Genomic DNA, 15,872 nt, shown 5'->3' on the forward strand with positions numbered 1-15,872 from the left:
TTCATTTTCCCATTTGTACTTTAACTATTTGCACATCATTACAACATTGTATATAGACATGATATGACACTTGAAATGTCTTTATTCTTTTGGAACTTTTGTGAGTCTAATGTTTACTGTTAATTTGTTTACTGTTTATTTCACTTTTGTTTATTATCTATTTCACTTGCTCTGGCAATGTAAACATATGTTTCCCATGCCAATAAAGCCCTTAAATTGAATTGAGAGAGAGAGGCAGCTACAGTGCAGAGAGAAAGTAAGAGAGAGCGGGGGAGAGGGAGAGAGAGTGAGGGAGAGAGAAAGGGTGAGAGGGAGAGAGAGAGTGAGGGAGAGAGAAAGGGAAAGGGAGAGAGAGAGCAGCTACAGCACTCTAACCTGCTGAGTTGTAGTTCGTCATATCTCTCAGGAAAATGTTGGGCACTTGGGTCAAATATGGAGGAGCAGAAAGCTCCTGCGCAATACAAACTATGGTGGGAGAAATGCTCGAAATTAGCTTGAATGAGTAGAGCCTGGTCTCACAGACTAGATGTAACATAGTAAAAGTACATCCGGGACACTCAAAATAGTATGATACGTTGCATTTTGTATGGTTACGTAAGACAGAAGTTTACTTAAGGCAAAAACGGGGGGTTGGTCAGGGTGAATGGTTGGGTGTATAATGCGAACATCTAACGTTAGCAACCCAAAGGTTGCGTGCTCGAATCTCATCACAGACAACTTAGCATTTTAGCTAATTAGCAACTTTACAACTACTTACTACTTTTTAGCTACTTTGCATCTACTTAGCATGCTAGCTAACCCTTCCACTAACCCTAACCCTAACCTTAACCCTTTAACCTAACTCCTAACGTAACATTAACCCTAACCCCTAACCCTAACTCCTAGCCTAGCTAGCCTTAGCCACCTACTGTAGCTAACCTTAGCGTTAGCCACCTAGCCACCTAGCTAACGTAAGCCACAACAAATTGGAATTGGAATATGTTTTGCAAATTCGTAACATATTGTATGAATTGCAATTTGTAACATATTGTACGAATTGCAATTCGCAACATATACCAATTGCTATTCGTAATATTTTATACTAATCGATGGACATGCACAAATTACTGTTTTTTTTATCGTTTTGGTACTATTTTCTAAGTATGTGGTAAAATTTCACATCTCTTAGTACAAAACTCAAAACAGATAATCAAAAAGGCTGTTTTTTCAAAACTTGAAGCACATTCTTTMACTATATACGACACACAGAATCAAACAGTAACTTTTTCAGCAAACCTAATCAGTGTTTCATCTATAAATGCCTTCCTTTCATATAAAGTAATTGGCGTTCACAATAATTTTCAGATGATTCTCTTCTCATTTGTTTAAATAGATTTGACCATCACGTAATCCCACTGTGCTTAACGGTTAATCACTTACCAGGTAAACCTATAGATTACAAACTGGTTTATCTTCTATATATATCAAGGCACAAGGTGAGACCCAAATGCAGACACAGGAGGCAGATGGTTGGAGTCTTACAATGTTTATTAATCCAAAGGGGTAGGCAAGAGAATGGTCGTGGACAGGCAAAAAGGGCAAAACCAGATCAGAGTCCAGGAGGTACAGAGTGGCAGACAGGCTCGTGGTCAAGGCAGGCAGAATGGTCAGGCAGGCGGGTAAAAAGTCCAGAAACAGGCAAGGGTCAAAACCAGGAGCACAAAAAAAAGGAGAATGCAAAAAGCAGAAGAACGGGGAAACCACTGGTTGACTTGGAAACATACAAGACAAACTGGCACAGAGAGACAGGAAACACAGGGATAAATACACTGGGGAAAGCAAGCGACGGGGGGGGGGGGGGGGGGGGGGGGGGAGACAATAACAAGGACAGGTGAAACTGATCAGGGTGTGACAATATATGGATTTTGAGAACTACAGAAATAAAATGTGTATTTGTAAAGTATAAACATCTAAATTACATGGATGATAATGTACATGACAACCATACATAATGAGTACTCGTTATTGCTAATTGATTTCACATAGTGGTAACCATAACTGGTCACCATATAAAAGGGTGTGTGTGAACACTTGCAATTTCTTTCATCATGGAGCAGGATAGACATCATGGGAGAGGAAGAAATGTAAGAGCTTGTGGACAAAGGCCCCATCAGAGAGGTGGGCATGGGCCCCGTCAGAGAGGTGGGCATGGGCCCCGTCAGAGAGGTGGGCACGGGCCCCGTCAGAGAGGTGGGCATGGGCCCCGTCAGAGAGGTGGGCATGGGCCCCGTCAGAGGTGGGCATGGGCCCCGTCAGAGGTGGGCATGGGCCCCGTCAAAGAGATGGACATCAGAGGGAGGCAGGGAACTGTTGTGTCTAATGAAGTCTGGGCCATCGATGTTGACCATGTGGTAAACTGATGCCTTACCATGGCAGAGGCTGCCAGATTAGTTCACCCCAATTTGAAAAGATCAACTGTCAATTCGATCATGAGAACATTCCACCAAGAAAACCAGTAAGTCTGCAGGATATGAACTATGCTTTACCGTTACATTTACAGTAAATGACATTGTAATGCATGTACATTCACAAAACATACTACAGTATTCTTACAGTATGATCTGTTGACAGTATACTCTGTTCTACTCTCAGAATTGACAGAAGACCCCATGGTGGTGGCRGTGTGCTGACCGACCAGCAGAAGTGGACAGTGGTGGAAATGGTGAYGGCCAGGAATGTCATTGCATTAGCATCGAACAGCCCCCGTGATATGCAACTTTTCAGTTAAGCTAGAAACCAATATACACAGGCAGTTAGAAAAGCCAAGGCTAGCTTTTTCAWGCAGAAATTTGCTTCCTGCAACACAAACTCCAAAAAGTTCTGGGACACTGTAAAGTCTATGGAGAATAAGAACATCTCCTCCCAGCTAACCACTGCACTGAAGATAGGAAACATTGTCACCACCGATAAATCCACTATAATTGAGAATTTCAATAAGCATTTTTCTACGGCTGGTCATGCTTTCCACCTGGCTACCCCTGTCAACAGGCTACCCCTGTCAACAGCACTGCACCCCCCACAGCTACTAGCCCAAGCCTTCCTCATTTCTCCTTCTCCCAAATCCAGTCAGCTGATGTTCTGAAAGAGCTGCAAAATCTGGACCCCTACAAATCAGCCGGGCTAGATAATCTGGACCCTTTCTTTCTAAAATTATCTGCTGAAATTGTTGCCAGCCCTATTACTAGCCTGTTCAACCTTTCTTTCGTGTCGTCTGAGATCCCCAAAGATTGGAAAGCAGGTGAGGTCATCCCCCTCTTCAAAGGGGTGGACACTCTTGACCCAAACTTCTACAGACCTATATCTATCCTACCCTGCCTTTCTAAGGTCTTCGAAAGCCAAGTCAACAAACAGATTACCGACCATTTCGAATCCCACCATACCTTCTCCGCTATGCAATCTGGTTTCAGAGCTGGTCATGGGTGCACCTCAGCTACGATCAAGGTCCTAAACGATATCTTAACTGCCATCGATAAGAAACAATACTGTGCAGCCGTATTCATTGACCTGGCAAGGCTTTCGACTCTGTCAATCACCACATCCTCATCGGCAGACACGACAGCCTTGGTTTCTCAAATGATTGCCTCGCCTGGTTCACAACTACTTCTCTGATAGAGTTCAGTGTGTAAATCGGAGGTTGTTGTCCGGGCCTCTGGCACTCTTTGGTAGTGCCACAGGGTTCAATTCTTGGACCGACTCTCTTCTCTGTATACATCAATGATGTCGCTCTTGCTGCTGGTGGTCTCTGATCACCTCTACGCAGACGACACCATTCTGTATACTTCTGGCCCCTCTTTGGACACTGTGTTAACAACCTCCAGAGAGCTTCAATGCCATGCAACTCTCCTTCCGTGGCCTCCAATTGCTCTTTATCAGTAAAACTAAATGCATGCTCTTCAACCGATCGCTGCCTGCACCTGCCGCCTGTCCAACATCACTACTCTGGACAGCTTGATATGAATATGTGGACAACTAAAATAACCTAGGTTTCTGGTTAGACTGTAACTCTCTTCCAGACTCACATTAAGCATCTCCAATCCAAAATTAATCTCAGAATCGCAACAAAGCATCTTCCTCATGCTGCCAAACATACCTTGTAAAACTGAACCACCTACCAATTCTCGACTTCGGTGATGTCATTTCAAATAGCCTCCAATACCCTACTCAATAAATTGGATGCAGTCTATCACAGTGCATCCGTTTTGTCACCAAAGCCCCATATACTACCACCACTGCGACTGTACGCTTCGTTGGCTGGCCTCCGCTTCAACTCGTCGCCAAACCCACTGGCTCCAGGTCATCTACAAGACCTCTGCTAGGTAAGTCCCTTATCTCAGCTCGCTGGTCCCATAGCACCACTGTAGCACGCCTCCAAGCAGGTATATCTCTCTGGTCACCCCAAAACCAATTCTTCCTTTGGCCGCCTCTTTCAGTTCTCTGCTGCCAATGACTGGAACGAACTACAAAAATTCTGTAACTGGAACACTTATCTTCCTCCACTAGCTTTAGCACAGCTGTCAGAGCAGCTCACAGATTACTGCACCTGTAATAGCCATCTGTATTTATCCAAACAACTACCTCTTTCCCTACTGTATTTATTTATTTATTATTTTGCTCCTTTGCACCCCATTATTTCTATCTCTACTTGCACATGCTTCCACTGCAAATCCCATATCCAGTGTTTTACTTGCTATATTGTATTTACTTCGCCACCATGGCCTTTTTTTGCTTCAACTCCCTTATCTCACCTCACTTGCTCACATTGTATATAGACTTATTTTTCTACTGTATTATTGACTGTATGTTTGTTTTACTCCATGTGTAACCCTGTGTTGTTGTATGTGTCGAACTGCTTTGCTTTATCTTGGCCAGGTCGCAATTGTAAATGAGAACTTGTTCTCAACTTGCCTACCTGGTTAAATAAAGGTGAAATAAATAAAATAAAAAATAAACATACGGCTGTCCGAAATAAAGCAGGCCATTGAGGAGAACGATGACACCTTTGCCAATGTGGCATCCATCAGCAATCGCCTGCCTTTTGAATAGGCACCAGGTATCTATGAAACACATTTACCTGGTGRCATTTGAGAGAAACAACAACCGGGTGTAATAACTGCGGGCAGAGGATGTTCAGGTACAGGACTATATACTGTGTTACTATTTGAGGCACATGCTACTTCACAATATCATATTGGAACTATACTGTAAAAAACAACTAACCAAAATATATTTTTAAAGGGTGATGGTGCTTGATGCTACACAGTATATCTTTATTGATGAAGCGGGCTTCAACGTGGCCAAAATTCGGGTGCCGTGGGCACCGGCCAACTGGCGACCGGCCAACTGGCGACCGTCCAACTGGCGACCGTCCAAGTGCCTGGACAACGTAGGGGAAACATCCTCATGCGCACAGCTATCTCTGAAGATGGTGTGGTAGGACGTAGGCCATTACCTAGTTCCTGCAATGCTGCACACCTCATTGTGTTTCTCAATGAAATTGAGCGGGCCTGTCAAGGTGAAGGGGTCACCTATGTCATTGTGTGGGACAATGTCAGGTTCCACCATGCAGAGGTGGTTCAGGCATGGTTTCGGGCTCATCCCCTATTCGTGACCCTACACCTGCCCCAATACTCTCCTTTCCTCTACCCTATTGAGGAGGGTTTTTTTTCAGCGTGGAGGTGGGAAGCATACGATCGCCATCCCCATGAGCGTGCCACCCTCCTTCTGGCCATGAATGAGGCATGCGACGACATCAGTGCAGACCAATGTCAAGCTTGYATTCACCAAGCCAAAAGGTTTTTCCCGCGGTGCATGAACAATGAGGATATTCACTGTGATATGGATGAGAATTTATGGCCAAATGCTCAAGACAGGCTTGATGCAAATGAATGCATGCTCAACGTTATGTTTTATTTTTATTTATTTAATTTGTTTCAGACAGTACACCTATGTTTAGGTGTAGTGTCTGATTACACCTATGTGTTTAGGTGTACTCTCTGATTACACCAGTACACCCATGTTTAGGTGTACTGTCTGATAGGTGTACTGTCTGATTAGACAGTACACCTATGTTGCAATTATATCTGAGGATGTCTTCATTGATCAGACCTTTGATTACACATTGGATAGATTTTATGGAAATTATAGATTTTCTGTCAATTTTGTTTGGTACTGCAAGTGTATTGCCTAATGTGAAAACTGTGTAATCTACTGTAAATTACAGTACTGTAGCATATTACTTTCAGCACTTCTAAGGGAGATTTGAAACACTTTTCTAGCATTGTTTGCTATTGGATTAWCTGGTAGTTAAAATGACTCGAATGAAAATATATTGTTAAACCAATGTTCTCATTACATTTCACAATAAACATGTATTTCAATCAATGGTTGTGTGTTTCTGTGTGAATATGTTACCTCTTCTATTACAGTTAACAGTCTGTTGACCACATTGTCAGCTCCAATAAACAATGTTTTTGTGAAGTATGCCCTCCTGCTATTAGTAAATTGCATGTTGATGACATCATCAGGCACTAGCAGCTAAAATGATGACCTCTGCCTTAGGGCCATATTGAACAAGCAGACACTAAAACTCCACCTTGACCTGAACCTGCTAAGTGCCTGGCAACCATCCAAACATGTCCATAAACTACAGATACAATTTTGTATAATCTCAGATTATTAGAACCCAGAAAATAATTAATCTGGAGTGGTCAGTTTATGAAGGATGTTGACTGCATCCCAAATGGTACCCTATTCCCCATATAGTGCAGTACTTTTGACCAGGGCCCATAGGATTGCACTGCTTTTGACCAGGACCCATAGGGCTTTGTAGGGCTATGTAGAGAATAGGGTGCCATTTGGTACTCAATTGTTAGTATCTGGTGAGTGGAACCTAACATGTACTTCTCAGGGATTTTTGGTAATGAACTACCCACAATAGGTGATAAGCTTTCTGGGTAAGGACTGTTTGGGTGCACACAGCCACGAATTATGGTAGTTTTCATTCCAGGTGATGTATGAGTCKACAAAATTTCAATTTCACCTCAAAAGTTCATTAATATGGTGGTGACCGCTTCGTCATCTAAAATCAAACAATTGGCACTCATTCCACCTGGATCTGTGGTTATGGAACATAAKGGGTGAAGATATCAGCTCTGTGCCTTAGTGTAGATTACACCGTGGTTTCCTAGCTCAGATCCAGTGGTGGAAAAAGTACCCAATTTTCATACTTGAGTGAAAGTATACTGTAGATACCTTTAATAGAAAGTTTCTCAAATAAAAGTGAAAGTCATCCAGCAAAATACTACTTGAGTAAAAGTCTAAAAGTATTTGCCTCTAAATGTACTTAAGTATCAAAAGTAAAAGTATAAATAATTTCAAATTCCTTATATAAAGCAAAACAAACAGCACCATTTTCTTGTTTTTTATTTATTTATTTARGGACAGCCAGMGGCACACTCCAACACTCAGATATATATTAACAAAATATGAATTTGTGTTTAGTGAGTCCGCCAGAGAAGAGGCAGTAGGGATGACCTGGGATGTTCTCTTGATAAGTGTGTGAATTGGACCATTTTCCTGTCCTGCTAAGCATTCAAAATGTAACGAGTACTTTTGGGTGTCAGGTAAAATGTATGGAGTAAAAAMAAAATTATTTTCGTTAGGAATGTATTGAAGTAAAAGTTGTCAAAAAMTTAAATAGTAAAGTACAGATACCGCAAAAAACGACTTAAGTAGTACTTTAAAGTATTTTTACTTAAGTACTTTAAACTACTGCTCAGATCCAGTCAGAGGCCAGAGAAGAAACACTTGTGGGGCCTGTTATCAGTTAATTAAGTCCAACGGTACACTGCGGACTGTGGAGATAAAGGTCTGGGTGAGAGACATGGAGGTGGTCGGGAGCAGCTCGACCAACAACAACACAGAGACAAGAACCACTAAAAAGCCAGACCCAAATGGAACCCCATTCCATTTATGGTGCACTACTTGTGACCATAGCCCCACTATAAATGGAATCAGTACCTTTACTGTTCTGTACCTTTACTGTTCTGTACCTTTACTGTTTGGTACCTTTACTGTTCTGTACCTTTACTGTTATTTGGTACCTTTACTGTTCTTTGGTGATTTTACTGTTCTGTACCTTTTCAGTTCTTCGGTACCTTTACTGTTTGGTACCTTTGCTGTTCTACGGTACCTTTACTGTTTGGTACCTTTACTGTTCTTTGGTACCTTTATTGTTCTTCTGAACTTTTACTGTTCTTTGGTACCTTTGCTGTTTTTTGGTACCTTTAGTGTTCGGTACCTTTACTGTTTGGTACCTTTACTGTTCTTTGGTACCTTTACTGTTCTTCAGTACCTTTGCTGTTTTTTGGTACCTTTAGTGTTCGGTACCTTTACTGTTTGGTACCTTTACTGTTCTTTGGTACCTTTACTGTTCTTTGGTACCTTTGCTGTTTTTTGGTACCTTTACTGTTCAGTTCCTTTACTGTTCGGCACCTTTATTGTTCGGTACCTTTACTGTTCAGTACCCTTACTATTCGGTACCTTTACTATTTGGTACCTTTACTGTTTGGTACCTTTAATGTTCAGTACTTTTAATGGTCAGTACCTTTACTTTTTGGTACCTTTAATGTTCAGTACTTTTACTGGTCAGTACCTTTACCTTTTGGTACCTTTACTGTTCGGCACCTTTACTGTTCAGTACCTTTACTGTTCGGTATCTTTACTGTTCGGTATCTTTACTGTTCAGTACCTTTACTGTTCGGTATCTTTACTGTTCTATGGTGCCTTTGCGGTTCTTTGGTACATCTGCTGTTCGGTATATCGTTACTGTAGTAGAGGGAGCCAGTTTGATTTTCCAGTCTTAGGCTATGTAGTGCACTACTTTTGTCCAGGGCCCTGGTCAAATGTAATGTAGTAGATAGAGAGTAAGGTGCCATTTCGCATGCACCCTGGGTTTTCCTCCAGAGGTGGAGACATAATTGTTTGTCATATTATATATAAGCAGTTGTGATGATGTGGGTAGTAACTACAGCCAATCAACACAGTAGTACAGGTACAGTAGAAATGGATATAACATGCAGAGCCTTCTGGGATCCTTGAGATTGGAAGAGTTGATGTTTTATTCATTCATTGAAAAGATAGCAGCAGCCACAATAGCCTGCAGCCATTATATATTGTCCTGAAAAGAAAGCACATGCCTGGAGTTGTATTATAAGACGCGCAATTTATGTTTGTGTGATACATCAGACATCTAAACTYGTCTATAGTCCAGGGAGCATGCTACTTTGCCTTTGAGGTGTACAAGTCAATTTCACAAGTAAGACCCAGAATATTCTCCCTCTCAAAGTAGCCTATATGATCACTGTATGCCACAGCACACACCCAACCCCCTTTGAATACCAAACCACAAAACCTAGTCTGCCATTTCTTTGTTGTTTCATTTGAGCGAACCCAACACTTCTTTCCTCTTCTGCCTCACAAGCTGGCTTGGACACAGTCCCCTGCCWCTTCATATGTATTCACACGCCTGCCGCCTGTGTTCATCCGGTTTTTATCTTTCTACTCTCCTCCAGCCTCCTGCCTGGCAGGTGTACCAATGTGTGTTGTGAAAGAGAAGCCGTCACAGGAAGTGACAAGACGTGTGACAGGGAGTGAAGCCTAATTAGCTCCGYCAGACAGACAGGTTCCTGCTTAGGCAGCCGGGCGGCAGTATCTACAGTGGTGTGAAAAAGTATTTGCCCCCTTTCTAATTTGATCTACTTTTGCATATTTTTGATATTCAATGTTATCAGATCTTCATCCAAAATCTAATATTAGATAAAGGGATCCCGAGTGAACAAATAACACAACAATTACATTCTTATTTCATTTACAGTATTTCATAAACAATGTTATGCAACACCCAATGCCTCTGTGTGAAAACGTAATTGCCCCCCTACACTCAATAACTGGTTTGCCACCTTTAGCTGCAATGACTCCAACCAAACACTTCCTGTAGTTGTTGATCAGTCTCTCACGTCGCTGTGGAGGAAATTTGGCCCACTCTTCCATGCAGAACTATTTTAACTCAGCGACATTTGAGGGTTTTCAAGTCAGCAACTGCTGGTTTCAAGTCCTGCCACAGCATCTCAATTGGGATTAGATCTGGACTTTGACTAGGCTAGTCCAAAACCTCAAATTTGTTGCTTTTTAGCCATTTTCACTAGAACCAAAAAGCATTGATCATATTACTCCAGTGCTACACTCTCCACACTGGCTTCCTGTTAAGGCAAGGGCTGATTTCAAGGTTTTACTGCTAACCTACAAACCATTAGATGGGCTTGCTCCTACCTATCTCTCCGATTTGGTCCTGCCGTACATACCTACATGTATACGGTCACAAGACGCAGGCCTCCTAATTGTGCCTAGAATTTAAAAGCAAACAGGAGGCAGGGCTTTCTCCTATAGAGCAAACATTTTTATGGAATTCATGTGWGAGACGCAGACTCGGGCTCAACCTTTAAGTCTTTACTGAAGACTCATCTCTTCAGTAGGTCCTATGATTGAGTGTAGTCTGGTCCAGGGGTGCGACGGTGAACGGAAAGGCACTGGAGCGACGAACCGCCCTTGTTGTCTCTGCCTGGCCGGTTCCCCTSTCTCCACTGGGATTCTCTGCCTCTAACCCTATTACAGGGGCTGAGTCACTGGCTTYCTGGTGCTCTTCCATGCCGTCCCAAGGAGGGGTGCATCACTTGAGTGGGTTGAGTCACTGATGTGGTCTTCCTGTCTGGGTTGGCGCCCCCCTTGGGTTGTGCCGTGGAGGACATCTTTGTGGGCTATACTCGGCCTCGTCTTAGGATGGTAAGTTGGTGGTTGAAGATATTCCTCTAGTGGTGTGGGGGCTATGCTTTGGCAAAGTGGGTGGGGTTATATCCTGCCTGTTTGGCCCTGTCCAGGGGTATCATCGGATGGGGCCACAGTGTCTCCTGACCCTCCTGTCCTCGCCTCCAGTATTTATGCTAACAGAGTTTATGTGTCGGGGCTAGGGTCAGTCTGTTATATCTGGAGTATTTCTCCTGTCTTATCCGGTGTCCTGTGTGAATTTAAGTATGCTCTCTCTAATTCTCTCTCTCTTTCTCTCTTTCTTTCTTTCTTTCTCTCTCTCGGAGGACCTGAGCCCTAGGACCATGCCTCAGGACTACCTGGCATGATGACTCTTGCTGTCCCAGCTCACCTGGCCGTGCTGCTGCTCCAGTTTCAACTGTTTGCCTGCGGCTATGGAACCCTGACCTGTTCACCCGGACATGCTAACCTGTCCCAGACCTGCTGTTTTCAAATCTCTAGAGACAGCATGAGCAGTAAGAATACTCTCAATTATCGGCTATCGAAAAGCCAACTGACATTTACTCCATAAGGTGCTGACCTGTTGCACCCTCGACAAACTACTGTGATTATTATTATTTGACCATACTGGTCATTATGAACATTTGAACACATCTGGCCATGTTCTGTTATAATCTCCCACCCGGCACAGCCAGAATAGGACTGGCCACCCTCATAGCCTGGTTCCTCTCTAGGTTTCTTGCTTGGTTTTGGGCTTTCTCTAAAGAGTTTTACCTTAGCCAACCGTGGCCTCTACACCTGCAATTGCTTGCGGGTTGGGGTTTTAGCTGGGTTTCTGTACAGCCACTTATCAGCTGATGTAAGAAGGCGCTTTAATAAATACAATTTGATTTGAATTGATTTGATTCAGTGCTTTTTGACCATCAATCAACACCATCAATCAATCAACGTTTATCTATAAAGCCAGTGTAGGGAGGATAGCACTGGAGTAATATGATAGTTTTGGGGGGTTCTAGTCAGGATTCTAGCAGCCGTATTTAGCACTAATGAAGTTTATTTAGTGTTTTGGGTAGCCAGAAAGTAGAGCATTGCAGTAGCTTAACAACTTTTGTCAATACGGGGCGCTGTTTTCAACTTTGGAAAAAATCGTGCCCAAATGAAACGGCCTCGTACTCTTTTCTAGATCATACAATATGCATATTAATTATTACTATTGGATAGAAACACTCAGAAGTTTTAAAACTGTTTGAATTATATCTGTGAGTAAAACAGAAGCTCATTTTGCAGCAAACTTCCATACAGGAAGTGAAAAATCTGAAAACGAGGCTCTGTTTCAGGCCTGCTATTCAACTGGCTTTTATTTATCGATATGCATGAGGCCAAACAAGAGCTTTTGGAGTGGCAGGTCCGGAATTTTTTTGTCTTCGAAGGCGTGCGGCGGAGCTCGACATTGTCTTCTGAAAAGCGTTCGGTTTACACGGCGAATATCTCCGGCTCTGATTTTATTTGATACATATGATAATAACCATCATAAAGTAGGTTTTTTCAACGCGAGTTTTATCAGTTTATTCAACGTTTATTGGGACTTTTGGAGTTTTCCGTTCTTTGCGTCAAGAGAGGATGGGAATGTTAGCAACCTTGGCTAGTATTGTGGTGCGAATTCGACAGAAGAAATGGACATTCTAAAAACCAAACAACCGATTTATTCTGACAAGGACTCCTTGTACAACATTCTGATGGAAGCTCAGCAAAAAGTAAGAAAACATTTATGATGTTTATTTCGTATTTCTGTGTAAAATGTTATTTATATTCTCCGCCGTTTTGGTGAGCGCTGTCTCACAATAACGCAAGCTGTATGTTATGGTAAAGTTATTTTAAAAATCTAACACAGCGGTTGCATTAAGAACTAGTGTATCTTTGCATTTGCCATACAACAAGTATTTTTTCATGTAAAGTTTATGATGAGTTCTTTGGTCAGATTACGGTTCGTAGTGTCCAAAATATCTCCGGAGAATCTTGTGAATCGATTGCACGTATTCACAATGTATACGCAGGAATTTGTAGGCTATAAATCATGCACATTTTCAAACAAAAATGAATTGTATTGTATAACATGAGGTTATAAGACTGTCTCTGGATGAATTTGTTCAAGGTTTAGTGATTCATTTTATATCTTTTGCTGTTTTTTTGCGAAAAGCTACCTTTGCGGTGAATTAAATGCGTTTTTGTGTTTGGCTATTGTGGTAAGCTAATAGAATTCTATATTGTGTTTTCGCTGTAAAACACTTAAAAAATCGGAAATATTGGCTGGATTCACAAGATGTTTATCTTTCATTTTGCTGTACACATGTATTTTTCTCATAAATGTTTATGATGGAGATAATTTATGTATTTCACGTTGCTCTCTGTAAATTATTCTGCGCTGCTTGGTGCATTTTTGATGGTAGCTGCAATGTAAAACTATGATTCTTATACCTCAAACATTATGCACATTTTCGAAGCAAAACATAATGTATTGTATAACATGTTATAAGGACTGTCATCTGATTAAGTTGTTTTTGGTTAGTGACTAATTTTATCTATATTTTGTCGGTTTTGTGAAAGCTACCTATGCGGTGGAAACATGGTGAAAATATGCGGTTGTGTGTTTGGCTATTGTGGTTAGCTAATAGAAATACATATTGTGTTTTCGCTGTAAAACATTTWAAAAATCGGAAATGATGGCTGGATTCACAAGATGTTTATCTTTCATTTGCTGTATTGGACTTGTGATTTCATGAAAATTATATTATATGATATCCCTGTCCCGTTAGGCTAGGCTATGCTAGTCAGCTTTTTTGATGAGGAGGATCCCGGATCCGGGAGAGAGAAGCGGTAGAGGCTAACCTAGAAGTGACAAAAGCATGGATACATTTTTCTGCATCGATTTTGGACAAAAAATGTCTGATTTTTGCAATGTTACGTAGATGGAAAAAAGCTGTCCTTGAAACAGTCTTGATATGTTCGTCAAAAGAGAGATCGGTGTCCAGAGTAACGCCGAGGTCCTTCACTGAACTACTGTTTATAGGAAATATGGTGCCATTTCGAATGCAATCATTGTGTCATTTGGAGAAATATGGAAGGCTAGCTAGAATTGGATCGACTGTTTTGTTAGCGCATAGGATTCATGTGTGAATTTGGTTTTGATATGATTTGACATTGGATTTTTGCTCTGGTAGGCCAAAGTCGGATTCTAGGATTGGAGTTCTTTTTGTTGGCTTTTGTTTCTTTTTTATTTATGTGGAGTGGAGGTAAGAGAGTACTGTTTTATTTGAGCACCATAATGTAAAATGTATGTTTTTGATGTGCTACATTTGATATAATTGACTTAACTTGAATACAATGATGGCCCTTCAAGTGGATACAGCATTTAAACTCGAGCATCACTCGAGTAAGCTCATTTCCACACCTGCATCTCATTACCAACTCAAAGGTCAGTGTTTAACTCTGCCCCGTCTGTTTTCTCTCAGGGTCCAGCAATTGCTATTGATTTCACTCAACCTGAAGTAAAGGTACAGTAGGGGACAAGTATAAACGGCCAAGGCTGGAGTTACAACATAACAAATTAGGTTCCGATGCTAAATTCCATTGTATCTGTTTTGCATCCCAAATAGGCACCCTATACCATAAATAGCACATTACTTTGACCAGAGTCGTATAGGTCCTGGTGAAAAGTAGTGCAGTATATAGGGATAAGGGTGCTGTTTGGGATGCAGACTCTATTCTGCTTATTATCACTGTTCTGTGGAGATAAAACGATACAGCAGTCATGAGGAAGGAATCAATATAAACCAGTCTGTATTTATGAATTCTATATTGTTTTCTATCTTCCAGTGTTTAATACTATCTTTCTACAGTCACTTGCTTTCGTAACCAGTACTGAGTTTTAATGCTTAATGTGTACAATGGAGCCCTTTCACAGAGCCTATGGTTCTCATTTACCATTAGCAAGTCAATAAGCTAGCTGTATCTAAATACAGGCTATCTTTAATTCTAACATGTTACGTAGGATGCAATGAGAAATACAGACTGACGTACAAACTGTAAACCAAAGAGACTGACAAACGCTGACTGTATTATGAAGATGGTGGTACGTACAACTCCAGCTATCTGCCAGATCTGGCCAATCTGTGGATGGAGCTAGCCCCCTGAGAAGAGGGTGGAAGCCTGTGTGTTCATATCACAGATCAAATCTCACATCCTCCTGTGCACCGGACCAATAAGCCCTCTGTCACAATATATCTAGTCTCTGATCTAACCTGTGTCCCTACAGTCCACCCCAGTCTCCCTACAGCCCACTCCAGTCTCCCTGCCTCCACTCCTCTACCCCAGTCTCCCTACAGCCTACCCCAGTCTCCCTCCACTCCTCTACCCCAGTCTCTCCGCTTCCTCTACCCCAGTCTCCCTACAGCCCTTACCCCAGTCTCCCTCCGCTCCTCTACCCCAGTCTACCTACAGCCTACCCAGTCTCCCTCCACTCTTCTACCCCAGTCTCCCTACAGCCCACCATAGTCACCTCCACTCCTCTACCCCAGTCTACCTACAGCCCCACCCAGTCTCCCTCCACTCCTCTACCCCAGTCTCCCTACAGCCCACAATAGTCTACCTCCACTCCTCTACCCCAGTCTACCTACAGCCCACTCCAGTCTCCCCCCTCCACTCCTCTACCCAGTCTCCCTACAGCCCACTCCAGTCTCCCTCCCTCCACTCCTCTACCCCAGTCTCCCTACAGCCTACCCCAGTCTCCCTCCGCTCCTCTACCCCAGTCTCCCTACAGCCACAATAGTCTACCTCCACTCCTCTACCCCAGTCTCCCTACAGCCTACTCCAGTCTCCCTCCCTCCACTCCTCTACCCCAGTCTCCCTTACAGCCCTACCCCAGTCTCCCTCCGCCTCCTCACCCCAGTCTCCCTACCAGGCCACCCCCCCCCCCCCCCCCCCCCCCCCCCCCCCCCCCCCCCCCCCCCCCCCCC

General features: G+C 42.7%; 1 protein-coding gene across 1 annotated transcript in view; it reads left to right on the forward strand.

Moving 5' to 3' along the window:
- Positions 1–2,163: 2,163 nt before the first annotated feature.
- LOC139023197 (uncharacterized) overlaps positions 2,164–15,872 on the forward strand; it is a 16,567-nt gene continuing 2,858 nt past the window's right edge. Inside the window, exons 1-3 of the mRNA XM_070435738.1 lie at positions 2,164–2,297; positions 2,632–2,701; positions 15,173–15,664. Coding sequence (XP_070291839.1) covers positions 2,164–2,297; positions 2,632–2,701; positions 15,173–15,664 — 696 coding nt within the window. The remainder of the gene's footprint in view (positions 2,298–2,631; positions 2,702–15,172; positions 15,665–15,872) is intronic.

The sequence above is a fragment of the Salvelinus sp. IW2-2015 genome, linkage group LG28 (assembly GCF_002910315.2).
Source record: "Salvelinus sp. IW2-2015 linkage group LG28, ASM291031v2, whole genome shotgun sequence".
NCBI classification, from domain to species: domain Eukaryota; kingdom Metazoa; phylum Chordata; class Actinopteri; order Salmoniformes; family Salmonidae; genus Salvelinus; species Salvelinus sp. IW2-2015.